General features: G+C 51.6%; 1 protein-coding gene across 1 annotated transcript in view; it reads right to left on the reverse strand.

Annotated features, from left to right (window-relative positions):
• Positions 1-13,559, reverse strand: part of tbc1d9 (TBC1 domain family, member 9 (with GRAM domain)) — a 20,694-nt gene extending 7,135 nt beyond the window's left edge. The window contains 13 exon segments of the mRNA XM_067250248.1: positions 552-742; positions 1,913-2,030; positions 2,228-2,442; positions 4,102-4,252; positions 5,585-5,755; positions 5,983-6,186; positions 6,364-6,571; positions 6,805-6,989; positions 7,143-7,219; positions 7,465-7,693; positions 8,090-8,208; positions 8,650-8,760; positions 12,842-13,559. Coding sequence (XP_067106349.1) covers positions 552-742; positions 1,913-2,030; positions 2,228-2,442; positions 4,102-4,252; positions 5,585-5,755; positions 5,983-6,186; positions 6,364-6,571; positions 6,805-6,989; positions 7,143-7,219; positions 7,465-7,693; positions 8,090-8,208; positions 8,650-8,760; positions 12,842-12,962 — 2,100 coding nt within the window. The 5' untranslated portion in view covers positions 12,963-13,559.
• Positions 13,560-17,598: the final 4,039 nt, after the last annotated feature.

Genomic DNA, 17,598 nt, shown 5'->3' on the forward strand with positions numbered 1-17,598 from the left:
CCACCTCGTAGGGTTAGTGTGACGAGTGAGGGGTTAGGGTTAGGGTGAGGGTTAGTGTGACGGGTGAGGGTTAGGGACCCACCTCGTAGGGTTAGTGTGACGAGTGAGGGGTTAGGGTTAAGGTGAGGGTTAGTGTGACGGGTGAGGGTGAGGGTTAGTGTGACGGGTGAGGGTTAGGGACCCACCTCGTAGGAGCTGCGGATCAGCTTGAAGATGTCCACCTCAGGGTGAGGATCAGTGTCGTCCGTCAGCAGGGAGTGCAGGTGGGGGATGGGAGGCAGGGTGCTGTCTTTGTTGGTCACGCTGTCCAGGTACCTGAACACAAAGTACTTATGAACAACACTTCATGGAGACGAACATTGAGGCTACAAGAGGCTGAGAACCAGGTACAACCCTGCCCTCCCCCCTGCCCCCCCCCCCCCCTCTCCCCACTCCCCCCAGCCTCCCCAAACCTCACCTGCCCAGCACAGTCATGGCCTCGCCGTCATCCTTGCAGTTCAGCAGCTGGTGGATGTTGGCGTGCAGCACGGCCAGGGCAGCTGGAAGATCACCTTGATGCCCTCGTAGAAGAAGCAGTCCACCACCACCACTGCACTCTCGAAGGGCATGACGGACAGGAAGAGGGTGAGGAACCAGGACAGGGAGATGGTGGAGATCACACCCAGGTCCTGCATGCAGTCATACAGCTGGGGAACATAGTCCCTAGCCAGCTCCTCAAACACACCCTGGTCCACCAGAGCCCCTGGAGGGGAGAGGAGGAGGAGGAGGGGAGGGGGAGAGGAGAGGAGAGGAGGGGAGGGGAGGGAGGGGGAGGGGAGGGGAGATGAGGGGAGGGGAGGGGGAGAGGAGAGGAGAGGAGAGGAGGAGGAGAGGAGGGGGAGAGGAGAGGAGGGGAGGGGAGGGGGAGAGGAGGGGAGGGGGAGAGGAGGAGGAGGGGAGGGGGAGAGGAGGAGGAGAGGAGAGGAGGGGAGGAGAGGGGGAGAGGAGGAGGAGGAGGAGGAGAGGAGGGGGAGAGGAGGAGGAGGAGAGGAGGGGGAGAGGAGGAGGAGGAGAGGAGGGGGGAGAGGAGAGGAGGGGAGGGGGAGAGGAGGAGGAGGAGAGGAGAGGAGAGGAGAGGAGAGGAGAGGAGAGGAGAGGGAGAGGAGAGGAGGGGAGGGGGAGAGGAGGAGGAGGAGGAGAGGAGGGGGAGAAGAGAGGAGGGGAGGGGGAGAGGAGGAGGAGGAGAGGAGGGGGAGAGGAGAGGAGGGGAGGGGGAGAGGAGGAGGAGGAGAGGAGGGGGAGAGGAGAGGAGGGGAGGAGGGGGAGAGGAGAGGAGAGGGAGAGGAGAGGAGGGGAAGGGGAGAGGAGGAGGAGGAGGAGGAGAGGAGGGGGAGATGAGAGGAGGGGAGGGGGAGAGGAGGAGGAGGAGAGGAGGGGGAGAGGAGAGGAGGGGAGGGGGAGAGGAGGAGGAGGAGAGGAGGGGGAGAGGAGAGGAGGGGAGGGGGAGAGGAGGAGGAGGAGAGGAGGGGGAGAGGAGAGGAGGGGAGGGGGAGAGGAGGAGGAGGAGAGGAGGGGGAGAGGAGAGGAGGGGAGGGGGATAGGAGGGGGAGAGGAGAGGAGGGGAGGGGGAGAGGAGGAGGAGGAGAGGAGGGGGAGAGGAGAGGAGGGGAGGGGGAGAGGAGGAGGAGGAGAGGAGGGGGAGAGGAGAGGAGGATAGGAGGGGGAGAGGAGAGGAGGAGAGGAGGGGGAGAGGAGAGGAGGGGAGGGGGAGAGGAGGGGGAGAGGAGAGGAGGGGGAGGGGAAGGGGGAGAGGAATGGAGGGGGAGAGAAGAGGGGGTGAGGGTTAGAGAGAAGAAAATAGAGATACTCAGGAACATATTGTTTTGCCAGTTCAGCCTTGTAGAGAGGGAGGGACACACATACACAGACTGACCTACGACCCTGGTGTTGTAGTAGTCAGGCAGCATCCTCTCACACAGAGCCACCAGCAGCCAGAAGGCCTCCTCCTCTTTAGCGTACAGCAGCAGCACCGACGTCACAATGTTCATGGCCTGACGGGAAACAAAGGTAGGAACCAAGTTTAGCTAGGAACCAAGATTGAGGTGTGCTGAGGACATGGGGTGGGAATAGAGGTGATGTGTCTGTGTGTGTTTGTGTCTGTGTGTGTTTGTGAGAGGCTAGACTAGATGTGTGTGTGTGTGTGTGTGTGAGAGGCTAGACTAGACGTGTGTGTGAGCGTGCCCCCCACCTGGCAGTACCCGATCCCTGGGTTGCGGAAGGCGTAGGCGGTGAGCACACGGCGCAGAGCGGCGATGCCCATCTCGTTCTGGAAGGCAGGGTGCTCCGGCAGCGAGCGATGCAGGTCCCTCTCGATCTCCTCCGTGGCCAGGTTGTACCGGCCCATGGAGCGCTCCACCAGCCCCTCGTAGTAGCCAGGGTGGGTCGCCATCTCGTTGATCGCCCCTGGGAGTGCGGGAGAGAGGGGGAGGCTAGGCAAGGGGTTTATGTCTTTGTTCTATACTTTTGGTTTGTTTTATAACTAGGTCACCTTTCATTGATGATGAGTGTGTGGTTGTGTGTTTGTTTCACATGTAATAACGAGGACACACAGCTCACCACAGTCCACAGAGAATGGAGTCTGTGTGTGTAAGTGTACATCTTCTTTGAAGAGTTCTGGATCAGTTCACTGCTCAGCCCAAATGTACAGCTAGCCATGCTAATGCTAAGCATGTTAGCCATGCTAATGCTAGTCATGCTAATGGTAATGCTAGCCATGCTAATGCTAAGCATGCTAATGCTAGCCATGTTAATGATAAGTCTAGTCATGTTAATGATAAGTCTACTTATGCCGATGCTAGCCATGCTCAGCACAGCCTTGTACAAACGTCAAATGATATATTCATAACTCCCAAGCTGGAGCCACTGTACAAACACACAGGTCTCTCATGTCCTGGTTCTGCTAGGTGGAATGAGCGTGTAAACGGTTATATCATGTGGTTGTTGTATCTACAAACATATCGCGTGGTGTCCACCACATGCTGCGTTGTGTAAGTGTGTGAGAAAGTGTGTGTGAGCGTGTGTGTGAGTGTGTGTGAGACAAAATGTGTGTGTGAGAGAAAGTCTGTGTGTTTAAGTGTGTGTGAGCAAGTTTGACAGTGTATGTGGTTACTGCAGTGTGACTGTTTCAGAACTAGATGCTGGTGAACACAGTTCCCAAACTGTCTGTGCGTGTGTGTGTCTGTGTGTAGTGTACATACAGTATATGCAGTCAAGAGCTCTAACCACTAAGCTAGACCCATTCGTCATAGCATGTGTGATGTGTATCTGTGTGTAGTGTGTGTGTGTAGTGTGTGTGTGTGTGGTGTGTGTGTAGGGTAGTGTGTGTGTGGTGTGTGTGGAGTGTAGTGTGTGTGGTGTGTGTGTAAGGTAGTGTGTGTGTAGGGTAGTGTGTGTGTGTGTGTGTGTGGTGTCTGTGTAGTGTAGTGTGTGTGGGGTGTGTGTAGGGAAGTGTGTGTGTAGGGTAGTGTGTGTGTGTGTGTGGTGTGTGTGTGGTGTGTGTGGTGTGTGTGTAGGGTAGTGTGTGTGTAGTGTGTGTGTGTGGTGTGTGTGTGTGTGTGTGTAGGGTAGTGTGTGTGTAGTGTGTGTGGTGTGTCTGTAGTGTAGTGTATGTGTGTGTGTAGTGTGTGTGGTGTGTAGTGTAGTGTGTGTGTAGTGTAGTGTGTGTGTAGTGTAGTGTGTGTGTGGGGTGTGTGTAGGGTAGTGTGTGTGTAGTGTAGTGTGTGTGGGTTGTGTGTAGGGTAGTGTGTGTGTAGTGTAGTGTGTGTAGTGTAGTGTGTGTAGTGTAGTGTGTGTAGTGTAGTGTGTGTGTAGTGTAGTGTGTGTGTGGTGTAGTGTGTGTGGGGTGTGTGTAGTGTGTGTGTAGTGTAGTGTGTGTGGGGTGTGTGTAGTGTAGTGTGTGTGTAGTGTAGTGTGTGTGGGGTGTGTGTAGGGTAGTGTGTGTGTAGTGTAGTGTGTGTAGTGTAGTGTGTGTAGTGTAGTGTGTGTGTAGTGTAGTGTGTGTGTAGTGTAGTGTGTGTGGGGTGTGTGTAGTGTAGTGTGTGTGTAGTGTAGTGTGTGCCTCACCAGAGAACAGCAGCCACAGCTCTCCTCTCATGTTCTCAGGGATTCCCTGCAGTACCAGCTCCTCCGTCCTGTTTGTGCGGTACATGCACACACCCTGGCCGTACTCACTGAAGTGGCTCTTCCATGCCTGCTCCTTCAGGAACTCCTTAGCCTGGGGAGGGGGGGGGAGAGGGGGAGAGGGGGGGAGAGAGAGAGGTGGGCGAGAGAGGGGGGGGGAGAGAGGCGGGGGGGGAGAGGGGGGGGGGGGGGGGAGAGCGAGAGAGCGAAAGAGAGAGAGAGCGAGAGAAATTAAAAGCATGAAAGAGGCCAGATAAAGGTTTTCCAGAAACCAGACCAACTCAAACTCCTCTCAGGTTTACAGGATAGGGCACACATCGACAGTGGTTTACATCAAGTAACTGTGGTCTGAAATTACATATTAAACCACATGTATTAAATATTACCCATACATAGCCTACTCTCCTCTCTCTGCAACCCCACATGAGCAACGTCAAAACTTTGAACTCTTGGTCTTCATGTCTCAACCTCTAAACCAGCTGGCCGGTCTGTCCCGTGCCGGGGCTGTGGTCTGTCCCGTGCCGGGGCTGTGGTCTGTCCCGTGCCGGGGCTGTGGTCTGTCCCGTGCCGGGGCTGTGGCCTGTCCCGTGCCGGGGCTGTGGCCTGTCCCGTGGCGGGGCTGTGGTCTGTCCCGTGCCGGGGCTGTGGTCTGTCCCGTGCCGGGGCTGTGGTCTGTCCCGTGGTGGGGCTGTGGTCTGTCCCGTGCCGGGGCTGTGGTCTGTCCCGTGGCGGGGCTGTGGTCTGTCCCGTGGCGGGGCTGTGGTCTGTCCCGTGCCGGGGCTGTGGTCTGTCCCGTGGCGGGGCTGTGGTCTGTCCCGTGGCGGGGCTGTGGTCTGTCCCGTGCCGGGGCTGTGGTCTGTCCCGTGCCGGGGCTGTGGTCTGTCCCGTGCCGGGGCTGTGGCCTGTCCCGTGCCGGGGCTGTGGTCTGTCCCGTGGCGGGGCTGTGGTCTGTCCCGTGCCGGGGCTGTGGTCTGTCCCGTGCCGGGGCTGTGGTCTGTCCCGTGCCGGGGCTGTGGTCTGTCCCGTGGTGGGGCTGTGGTCTGTCCCGTGCCGGGGCTGTGGTCTGTCCCGTGGCGGGGCTGTGGTCTGTCCCGTGGCGGGGCTGTGGCCTGTCCCGTGCCGGGGCTGTGGTCTGTCCCGTGCCGGGGCTGTGGTCTGTCCCGTGCCGGGGCTGTGGTCTGTCCCGTGCCGGGGCTGTGGTCTGTCCCGTGGTGGGGCTGTGGTCTGTCCCGTGCCGGGGCTGTGGTCTGTCCCGTGGCGGGGCTGTGGTCTGTCCTGTGCCGGGGCTGTGGTCTGGCCTTCCCTAACCACCACACCCTTCCCTAACAACCACACCCTTCCCTAACAACCACACCCTTCCCTAACAACACACCCTTCCCTAGCCACCATTCTCTTCCTTTGCCCCCGCAGGGAAGCCTGAACGCACCAGTTTGGGGTTGAACTCCTCGGGCGAGCGTCGCCGGTACATGGTCATGAGGGCCTGCGTCGCTGTGGGAACGCTGTTGTCGTTGAGGTTGAACTGGCGCTCGACCTCTGACCCCTCGGAGCCCAGACTCCTCTGAGGGCTGCTGGACAGGAGAGAACCCTGGGACCACCCCTGGGGTGTGGAGAGAGAGAGAGGGAAGAGAGAGGGAAGAGAGAGGGAGGGAGGAGAGAGGGAGGGAAGAGAGGGAGGGAAGAGAGAGGGAGGGAGGAGAGTCGTCTGGTTTGACTCACAGTTATGAAAACTGGGGAAATGCACTCCATCACTAGTACTACCCAAACAGAACTGGAGCCAGATCTCCAAGATGTTAGTAACAAGCTGCAGGTGAGCCAGATGTGCACCTCGTCCTCTGAGCTGGTCAGGCTGCCCGTCAGCTCTCTCTCCAGGTACCGGGGCGCGGTCTGCTGCAGGAAGTCGGAGATGCGCTGGACCAGGAAGTCTCGGTCCTTCAGGTTGGCGAACAGGAAGGTCATGCGGTTCTTGGTGCTGATGGACAGAGGTCTGGGAAGCACGCTGGAACTGTCTGCCTTCTCCACGATAGTCACCTGCGCACACACACACACACACACACACACACACACACACACACACACACACACACACACACACACACACACACACACACACACACACACACACACACACAGTTAGTGACTACTGACCAAAACCATAAGCGGTTTGTAGTTCCTAACAGGGTGATGCGGCGGGAGTGTATCCACCACCTCTCGTAGTGGTATGATGAGGCTACAGAGAGTCAGCTCCTTGCTGGTGAAGCAGATGTAGTTGGTGGAGACGAACATCTGTCCCAGGATGTGGCGCTTGTTGAAGGGCGTCCAGAGGGTGCAGTCCGTGTGGCCGTCCAACTTCTCGTCCTTCGGCAGACGGAAAACAGCCCGGTAACGCTCGCTCTTCGCCCGGGCGTCCAGATCTCTGAGGAGAGAGAGAGGGTCACTGGTGTCACCATGTTGCTAACACACAAACACACATGCACACACACACTAACAGATACAAATACACACACACCACAAACACACATCCCCCCCTCTCCTCCCTCTGTCTCCCTCTCTCCCTCATCCCTCCCTCTCTCCTCTACATTCCTACCCCTCAACTCCCTCCCCCCCCCCATTTACCCCTCTCCCCCTCCCTCCCCTCCTCCTCCTCACCTCTTGAGAGCAGGAACCTTCTTGGGGGACTTCCTGCGCAGGCGCGGCAGGGAGCAGTCCTGCTGGAAGCCCTGGTTGTCTAGGAGACGCCGCATGGCGATGTTGGCCAGCTGCTCCATCAGCTTGAATGTCTCGTTGATGTTGAGGAACATGGAGAAGACGTGCTCACTGGTCCTGGTGCTCACCTGGGGGGGGGAGAGAAGAAGGGGAACATGAGAAATACGGGAAAAATGATGAGGATGTTTTCTGTGTCTGGGTATGTACAGTGTGTGTGTGTGTGTTTAGGATGTGTGTGTGCGTGTAGGATTTGTGTGTGTATAGTGTGTGTGTGTCCTCACCTTCACCATGTCAGGAAGGAGGAGGGTGGCACTCTTCTCCAGCTGAGTGACATCTGCCCAGCGTACCACCATGTTACCTGAGGAGAGGAGGGGGGAGGGGAGGAGGAGGGAGGACAGGAGAGGAGGAGAGGAGGGGAGGAGAGGAGGAGGAGAGGAGGGAGGAGGATGAGGAGGAGAGGAGGAGAGGAGGGGGGAGGATGAGGAGGGGAGGAGGAGAAGAGGGAGGATGAGGAGGGGGGAGGGGGAGGAGGGTCAGGTGATGCTAATTCTCAATCCAAGAGCGTGTCAAACTAAAAGCACATGTGTGTGTGCTGCGGCCTACCCTCCTTGCCCAGCATGTAGGAGTAGAAGCAGATGTGATTGATGCTGAGGTAGAGCCAGCCCTGGCGGGGAACCTTGCCCTTCCAGTAGCTGCACGAGTAGTAGTTCACCAGCATCTCCTTCTCTGGCATGCTGAACAGACGCAGGAACTTTGAGGTGGACTCCTTGAACTTCTCGCTGTCCTCTTCCTCCTTCACCTCCTGGTTCTTCGTGTACTCTGCGATGATGCCCTGCAAAAGGAGGGAGGGGGACAGAGAGAGGTAGAGAGAGGGGGGAGAGAGAGGTAGAGAGAGAGGGGAGAGAGAGGTAGAGAGAGAGGGGAGATGGAGAGAGAAAAGGGAAGAGAGGGAGAAAGAAACAGCAAGAGAGAGGGGAGATGGAGAGAGAAAAAGAAAGAGAGGGAGAAAGAAACAGAAAGAGAGAGGTGAGATGGAGAGGGGAAGAGAGGGAGAAGGAGTTTGGAGGAGATGCAAAGATTTTAAGATTCTAATCCATTGTCAGGTCAAATGTCCAGAAGAAGATTCTTAACTCTGTGTTAAATACTGTTATAGGCAATACTGTGAAGACAAATATATTTTTATTTCATATTTGATCCTTTTTTGATGATTTCCATTTTTGGGGGCTACCTGAACTTTTCCTTTGACGAAGGTTGTGATGTCGTTCTCGTTCTCAAAGATGGAGAGAGTCTGCAGCAAGTTCCAGTCCAGCCACTCCCAATGCTCTGTTATCTCCTGACGAGACGTCCCTGAATGAGGGAGGAGGAGAGAGAGGAGGGGGAGAGAGAGAGGAGGGGGAGAGAGAGAGGAGGGGGAGAGAGAGAGGAGGGGGAGAGAGAGAGTAGGGGGAGAGAGAGAGGAGGTGGAGAGAGAGAGATGAAGTATGTGTGTGAGTGTGTGTGTGCTAACATACCTACTCAGCTCAACGTGTGAGTGTGTGAAGGTACGATGTTCATTAATGTTCCGGAACATGACATCACCTATGACATCATGTCTGAGGGCATTGATCTCCACATATCAACTTCCCTGGTTCCCCTTCAGTCCACGTGATCCCCCATGCTCACGGGGGGGGGGGGGGGGGGCGTGATAATGGTCGTCGCTTGGCGATAGTCACCAGGGGGAATAGGAAGTGTATGTGTGTGTCTTGGCGTGGGTGTGGTGGCACAGAGGGTTATTATGGGCTACGTTACCATGGGCGATGATCCAGTAGACCAGAGACTCTGGAGTCTGGTAGAGGATCCGGTACGGAGCCACACGAGCACTGGAGTCCAGAACCACGTCCAGAGTCCCCACCAGCAGACCTGCAACACAGAACCATGGGGTCAGAACCACGTCCAGAGTCCCCACCAGCAGACCTGCAACACAGAACCATGGGGTTAGAACCACTTCCAGAGTCCCCACCAAGAGGGAGGGAGGAGGTGGGAGGGAGGTTTGTTGCAGTCTACAAAAGCCTTGTGTCAGAATGACTATTTCCATTTCAAAGCGTTTTTGTGGACACTGAAGCACAGCACCATATCTCAGCCGTCACCAGTGACTGACTGAAGCACAGCACCATATCTCAGCCATTACCAGACTGACTTCTCCCAGCTGCAAACGGACACACTCACAATGACTCCTTTGACATGCCACGGCTGAACCAGTTGTCCCTGTCGAGTGAGACAGACTGAACCAGTCGTCCCTGTCGAGTGAGACAGGCTGAAGGCTGCTGAACAGGCCTGAGGGGGCAGACAGTCAGCCAGGATGAACAGCCTGTGACATGGTTCTCAGATTGAAGACAGGAAGTGACATGGTGCTCAGAGTGAAGACAGGAAGTGACAGGGTGCTCAGAGTGAAGACAGGAAGTGACATGGTTCTCAGATTGAAGACAGGCAGTGACATGGTGCTCAGATTGAAGACAGGAAGTGACATGGTGCTCAGAGCGAAGACAGGAAGTGACATGGTGCTCAGAGTGAAGACAGGAAGTGACATGTGCTCAGAGCGAAGACAGGAAGTGACATGGTGCTCAGAGTGAATCTAGACATTTTCCTCCACTGCGTGTCATGTCTTCCCAACATCACGTTCAAGAAGTCAGTGGTGAGGGGGACTGTTTTCATCACCCCCCCACAGGGCCAAGGAATGATCAATACAGTCTCAGATAACAGGAACCTGATCTGGCCTAGAGAAAAGGAGAGAAGGGGAGGATGGCAGGAGAGGAGGCTGCTGTTCTTGTTGTTCTTACTATTTCTCTGTCCCCAACTGGAGGGTGTTTTTCTCTCCCCCTCTCTCCCTCTCTCCCCCTCCCTCCATCCCTCCCTCCCCCCTCTCCCCCTCTTTCCTGGAGAGGGGGGGAGGTGAAAGGTTGTTCTGAGGCTTGGGGCAAAGGTGAGGTCTGGAGCAGATGTCACCATCTGGACCAACAAAGCAGTGTCTCCATGACCTGCTGTCTGTGTCTCCATCATGCCTCACTGACCCCTCCTCTGGCCAGCACGTGCTTGGAAAACCACAGTGGTCAATGTTCAGTATCGTATCATGCAATTGATGTTTCACAATGTCGAAAAATAAGTCATGACACAGTAGGGGTGGGAATCTTTTGGTACCTCACGATTCGAATCGATTCTTGGGGGTCACGATTCGATTTGTAATCAAATTTCGACTCAATATATGCTTACATTTGATTCCAGTTTGCTGTTAAGTGTTACTTGTATCTATTCGATTCCATTTTTGAAATTTGTGAATTGATGTGAATTGCTAGAAGACTGAATCGCGATTCATATGTGAATCAATTTTTTACCCACCCTGATGACACAGTCTTGTGACTGTGAGGATAAGCTGTACATGTTGTACACAAGTCCATTTCAGTTCTCCAATATGAAGACCTGGGGCTCTCGGGTCATATACAGATCCTCTCTCTCCCTCCTCCCTTGTCTCAGATGACCTCTGATCCCTGGATGGGATGAAGCATGTTCTTCTTCATGTTCATCAAGCTGCCATCCAGGGTCCTACTTGTTGTTGGGTCAGCAGCTTTACGAGGAGAGACCCCACCTTCCAGACCTCTCTCCTCTCTGTCCTCTCTCTCTCTCCTCCCTCTCCTCCCTCTCCTCCCTCTCCTCCCTCTCCTCCCTCTCCTCCCTCTACTTTCTCTCTCCTCTTTCTCTCTCCTCCCTCTCCTCTCCTCTCTTCTCTTTCTGACTCCTCCATCTTCTCTCTCATCTTTCTCTCTCCTCCCTCTCCTCTCTCTATTATCCCTCTCCTCTCTCCCTTCTCTCTCCACCCTCTCCTATCTGCCTCATTTCCTCTCTCCTGTCTACCTCTTTCCTCCCATCTCTCTCTCCCTCCTCCAGCACCAACTGGCACAACAGCGGGTGCACTCTGGGCATTTACATAACCATGACATCATCCCCTAGCGCCACTCTGCACACTCTGCTGCTAGCGAGGGAGGGAGGAACCCCCTGGAGCATCCTCTACCTGGTTCCTATTTCATGTACTTAGCATGTAGCATGTAGGACGTAGCATTCAGAGATGGGAAGTAACAAAGTACAAATACTTCATTAAATGTACAGTACCAGTCAAAAGTTTGGACACATTTTCCCATTCTGTACTTAAGTAGATTTTTCTTGCATCATTGATGAGGACTCTACTATAATCTACTGTACTCTATTGTACTCTACTCTGCTGTAATCTACTCTGTTTTAGGCTTCTCTGTTCTCCTCTACCCTCTCCTCTACTCTACTTTCACCGTGTGTGTGAAAAGGTTTTGAAAGGTTGAGAAAATATTTTTGAAAAAAAGTTTTGAATGGTTTAAAAAATATTTGTGAAAATTGTTTTACAAAAATTGTTTGCAGTGCAGAAAAAATTTCAAATGTACAGTGCTATGTGACATGTCAACCATGATATCAAGTATGCAACGATACACAAAATGTTGTATAATGAGGAAGTAATGTGAGATAGGGTGAAGCTTGACTTCAGAGAGGAGAGACATGAGAGGAGGGACATGAGGAGAGACATGAGAGGACAGACATGAGAGGAGAGACATGAGAGGAGGGACATGAGAGGAGGGACATGAGAGGAGGGACATGAGAGGAGAGACATGAGAGGAGGGACATGAGAGGACAGACATGAGAGGAGAGACATGAGAGGAGGGACATGAGAGGAGAGACATGAGAGGAGAGACATGAGAGGACAGACATGACAAGAGGGACATGAGAGGACAGACATGAGAGGAGAGACATGAGAGGACAGACATGAGGAGAGACATAAGAGGACAGACATGAGAGGACAGACATGATGAAGATAGGGTGAAGCTTGACTTCAGAGAGGAGAGACATGATAAGCTCTGGATAAGAGCGTCTGCTAAATGACTAAATGTAAATGATGAACACTATTTGACCCAACGCGGACCACAGAAAGAGGAAGACGAGGATTCAACAACAAGTGTCACGGTAGATTTCTGTGTGTGTGTGTGTCTGTGTGAGTGTGTGTACATACACGTGTGTGTGTGTGAGTATGTGTACATACACGTGTGTGTAGGTGTGTGTGTGAGTATGTGTACATACACGTGTGTGTGTGTGTGTGTGTGTCGCTATCTAGTGGAGTTAAGACTGCAGCCATTTTGCAGACTGCTGAGAGATGCTCTGATCAGCTAATGATATAGATTATTGATCAGCCGAGTCTGAAGACATCAGCCTGCCTTTCTGAGAGAGAGAGTGAGAGAGAGAGAGAGAGGCTGAGAGATGATCGACAACCACAAGTCTTTTTTTCACGGGTCTATTGACCAATGATCTGTTTACCTTATTGATCATTTTCAGATGGACTCTATGAGTGGCAGGGTGAAGGGACTTCACCTGACAGAAGAGAACCACATGATCTACCTGTCTAACTTGCTTAGAGAGACCGGCTAGCATCACTACTGTACACAAGGTCATGGGGACTGGGGACAGTACACTGTCAATACCACCATGACTGTCGCCCTGGCAACTCAGTCTTCCCTCCATCCATCCCTCCCTTCCTCCATTGAGACAGACCTTTGATGAGTTACCTGGTGGTCTGCCCTTACACCAGCATTAGTGTCGTATCTCCTGTCTCATTTGACTCCCTCCATTCAAAGAATGGACGGCACCACTATGCCCCCCCCCCCTCCATCCCATAATAACTGACTGAACTCCCATGTTCCAGTCGCCCCTCTTCCAGATATTCTGAAGCCAATCTGTCCTTCACATACACTTACATGACTAAACCTGTCGCCTGTTACTGCACACCCTCTTCCTCCACCCACATGGGTAGCACCCTCCTGGCCAGGAGGACTGAGGAGGGGAGAAGTCTTTCAGCCCAGCATAATACATGGTTCTGCTGTGGACAGATATGGACAGATAGAGAGGGAAAGAGAGAGAGGGAGAGGAGACTCACCCGCAAGTCCTCCGCCGCTGTCTCCGTGGCCCTTCCGTTTCTGGAGGATGAAATAGGGATTTGCTCTCTCGGTGATCCACAGCGCTCCCGCCAGCAAAACCTCCTCGGGGTTGACCCACATCTTGTCCTGTATTTTGTTATGTTACATCGATTCCAGCTGCTTCAGGTTGCGCCTGTCAAATCAGACCGCTGATTCGGTTTTATAAGCGCAAGCTTGGCTGCCTATTCACACACGCACCATTGCGCGACAGCGTGGTGCGGTAACAACCGTATATTCTTATATTATAAGCAAGTAAAACGTTAATATTCGACGCATAAAGCGCGCAAGCGAGTGATAAGATAGACGCTCCAAACTTATAGACCCCGCGTGCTATTACCGTGTTCAGATCCTAACCGTGCGCGGTGACTGTCACAAACTGCAAGTCACACGTTCTTCTGAAGCATTGCTTGATCATTGGAGTTGCATAGACTGCAGGATTGGACGCGAAAAAAGGATTACATTGATAATTTTCTGCTGTTTTTCAAAGATGAAGTGAAGCGCGATGGATCAGCAGTCTTTGTTGTTCATCTTCTACCGTCAAGACGCTGCCAGGTGCAATTCATTACGGAGCCGACGCTTCGTCGTTGTTACACACCTTTAGGCCTACTCATTTTCAAAATATCTCGACGACAACATATAAACACTCGTAATCGCGTTGTCACTGTTCGGGGGAAAGGGCAAGCTGCCTTCCACATCGAACAACAAGTAATGCGACGCCTCCTCTCTAGCGCCGCTCTGCCGCGCAGCGTGAACGCGCTGCATCAACACCGCGCGTCACGGAGTGGCCACATACATACGTCATCTTGGTGGGAGGCGGTAATTCTGATGATAAAAGTGGCAGAGAAAATATGAATGACATATATTAGCATATAAATAAACTACAAGCTTGGTTTCTTCTAAAAGGAAGGTCTATTACGACAGCAACTCAAAACGTGTTTTCACCGTTTGCGGTTATGCGTTGTATTATGTTATTAGAGCAACGCAACCTGTTTTCGTTTTTACCTTGATTGAAATGAGCTAAATTAGGATGAGTGGCGTAACGTCCACGCATTATTAATTTGTACCTTTTAGTAGATTAACAGTAAAGACGTTTTTCATCTATTTTTCCGAGTAGTTCCATTCACTGATCAGTGAACAAGTTGGAGGCTTAGTCCATAAATCCTCACCCACGGGCTAGGCAAGAATAAACAGGGACATTTTAAGACCAAAAACCTTTGTCACATCGAGAAAGGAAACAGAACTAGTCCAAAAATACCGCTTTTTGAAAAATCCATTTGAGTTTTCAAATGAGTCACGTTGCTAGTTCCGCTAGCACCGGCGACACCGCAAATACGTTTTACAAGAACAATGTTGTTGACAACACATGTTGAGTTCATAAACTCCTATGTGGAAGGTGAGATGGGCAAGTTATGACTCGGTGTATTCTTTGACAGTATCTGGAAAGCGGACGAAACTAACACTGTAGTTCAGGTTTCAGTCTGCTACGGTGGAGACACTTTCCCTCGCAAACCAGTTTCATAAATCTGCAAAACACTTTCTGTTCTCTGTCTGTGTGTGTGTGTGTGTGTGTGTGTGTGTGTGTGTGTGTGTGTGTGTGTGTGTGTAAGGCAGAGGTTGCCATCTGTGTGTGGGGGGGATCACTGTACATACACAACCTTCTCACCCCAAACCACACGGAGGCGTGTGTGCGTGTGTGTGCTCACAGACAGGTTATGGTAAAAGGTGAGCTTGCATTGGGGAAGGCACCCTCGCGAACCTAGTTAGAAACCACAAGAGTTCCATTATAAGTCAATGAGGATAAAACAACCTGTCTGTCTTGATATGTGTTGCACACAAAGATATCTCTCCCCACAAGATATCTCTCTCTGTTTCTCTCCTATGTGTCTCTCTCTCCCTGTTGATCTTTCGCTCTCTCTCTGTCTTGTTTTTCCTCTCTCTCTCTGTTTCTCTCTGTCTCAGAACAGGAATATCAGTTTCATAGCTCAGTATCTGAAAATAACAACATCCCTATTATGACATCCTTAAAACATTGGGGAAGCGATGCTTCATTGCATTTCACAGGGAAAAACTAAAATGTAGTCTCTGGTTGAAAACCCCAAAAGGAATAGATAATCTGAATGTTAGAAAGATACAACTGTACAAAAGTAAATGTAGGAATACGGGTCAATAACACAGGTCTGTCGTTCTGTGAACAATCCAAGACTTATCTGATATTGGGCTACAGGGATAAACAACCAACCAATCAGTCTCAAATCACCATAGATGATCAATGATCAACAATGATCAAACTGTGAGAGACTTTAAATACTCAACAAAAAGCTCGGACTAAGGGAAACGCATGTTCCAGTTTCACGAACACTAGCGTGAATAATGTGCCCTTTGTGTATCTAACTGTAGAACAAATGAAGAATGTCAGCCCTCCAGCAAAGATACAAAGTGGCATCAGTTTAAGAGAGAAGATGGGATCTGATCTTTAAAGGTTACTTATGAAAAGCTCAATAAGAAGCAACTGTTATAACTATCGCATCATTCTAGGAAACGAGAGATGAAAGTTTAAATGTTTTTACTGAGAAACTAAACAAAATTTTCCCCGTCATCTTGGTCAGGAACTGGAACTGTAGGAGTACAATCAGAATTTCCAAGAACATCTTGGGGTGCCCTCCCCTGTCAGGGGAGGGCAGGGGAGAGATTCTATGAAAGGGTTCATTAAAGCCTGCTTTGTGCCTGGGTCCTTACAACATAAAGCTTATAGTGCCCTCTCCTGGTAACATGACAAATCTAGGCTTGGCAATCGTAAGAAGCAATTACAGCATCTGACTAGCAGAGGGCAATGTATGCTCACCTCTATCCTCTCACCCAGACTGCTGCCATGGGCAACACACCCAAACCCTCACCCTGCAAAGCTGTTCCAACTGTTAGCAAATACAAGACACAATCATGTCAAGACAACAACAAAGAATTCAGCACCAAAACACACCCAGAACCCACAGGTCTGAAACTGGGTCAGCACCAAAACACACTATCTGAATCCTAAACCTACTTCCTTCCTTTCCTGGCTGACGTCACAGATCCATCATGACTAGAACGACTGCTAAACTGATTTAAATCTCGTCTATCAACACCTTGTGTACCTGACCATCCTAACTACACCTTGTTTACCTGACTACCCTGACCACACCTTGTCTACCTGACTACCCTGACCACACCTTGTCTACCCTGACCACACCTTGTTTACCTGACCACCCTGACCACACCTTGTCTACCTGACCACCCTGACTACACCTTGTTTACCTGACCACCCTAACTACACCTTGTTTACCTGACCACCCTGACGACACCTTGTTTACCTGACCATCCTAACTACACCTTGTTTACCTGACTACCCTGACCACACCTTGTCTACCTGACCACCCTGACTACACCTTGTTTACCTGACCACCCTGACTACACCTTGTTTACCTGACCACCCTAACTACACCTTGTTTACCTGACCACCCTGACGACACCTTGTCTACCTGACTACACCTCATCTACCTCAATTATAACCTCAACTATGCCTGGACTATTTCAATCCTTGGGAGAGAGGAAGGCAGGGAGGGAGGGAAAGAAGGAAGTATTTTGTTGTTGAAGGCTTTCTAGACAGCCTCGGAACAGGAAATGCATCTTCGTTTAACATTCTCTAACCCCAACCTCTCCTGTCAGCAACCCCACTTTCCACTCCTCCGAAACATAACCTCCCTCTCCTTCTTCCTGTTTCATCCTCCATCCCTCCGAAGCTTCCCTCTCTTCTGACAGGAACACTAAAGCCATCAAGTCCTGTTTCTGGTCCCATTTGATTCCCCCCTGAGGACTAGCATCCGCCCACTTGTCTTCCCAGCAGGACAGGAATCCCACTCTCCCAGCCGTGCACGCAGGTGGGTGCGACCTGCTAAGTTTTCCCCTGGGAAACGAGAACAGATATACTGGAGACCAGCCATACATCGTAACAGGACTCGGTGGGTGTGTCATGGTGGAATGTTGTGTAGCAGCTGTGTGTACGGGGGAGGGTCCCAGCCCTGTGGTTGCATAACAGCCAGCTGTCCCTGTAGCTTGGGGTCCAGGATCACGGTGCCTGGTGACACGTATAAGGACTGTACGTGATGACGTCACAGGGCCCTGGTGTTTACAGCAACACCTGCTGCAGATATAGCTGTAGCTAGGAGGGTCTGTATGGGGGGAAAGAGAACTAAATTAATCTGGCCAACACATTCTTCAACACAGTCTGTGTTTATAATTAAATTTCAGACATAATTGTGCGGTCGTCGCATTATTTTAATGCATTATTTTCCACTGCATGTTACAGGTGAATTAATTATATCTAACATGTATTCATTTACATAACTGCACTCAACTATTGAGTGGGTAGTAATAGTTAAATAAATAAAAATAGGTGAAACTGCCAGAATAAAAACATGAGGCCATAAGCTGTAAAAAACGGAATAAAATGTATTTAACTTTACAATTGTTGACCCATACGTACACGTGCAACAGGGTAGTGAAACAGTCTATAGCATCAACAAGGTTTGAATATATATAGTTATACACATATTCCTTTATATGACAAAATAAACAATGCTGTAGACCTCTGCAGGTTACATTGTACTAACTGTAACAAACACCCATTCAAACCCCCACAACTGCTATTGAGCACTCACATTCTCACATTCACATCTCAAAG

Source organism: Osmerus mordax, chromosome 14 (assembly GCF_038355195.1).
Source record: "Osmerus mordax isolate fOsmMor3 chromosome 14, fOsmMor3.pri, whole genome shotgun sequence".
Lineage (NCBI taxonomy): Eukaryota > Metazoa > Chordata > Actinopteri > Osmeriformes > Osmeridae > Osmerus > Osmerus mordax.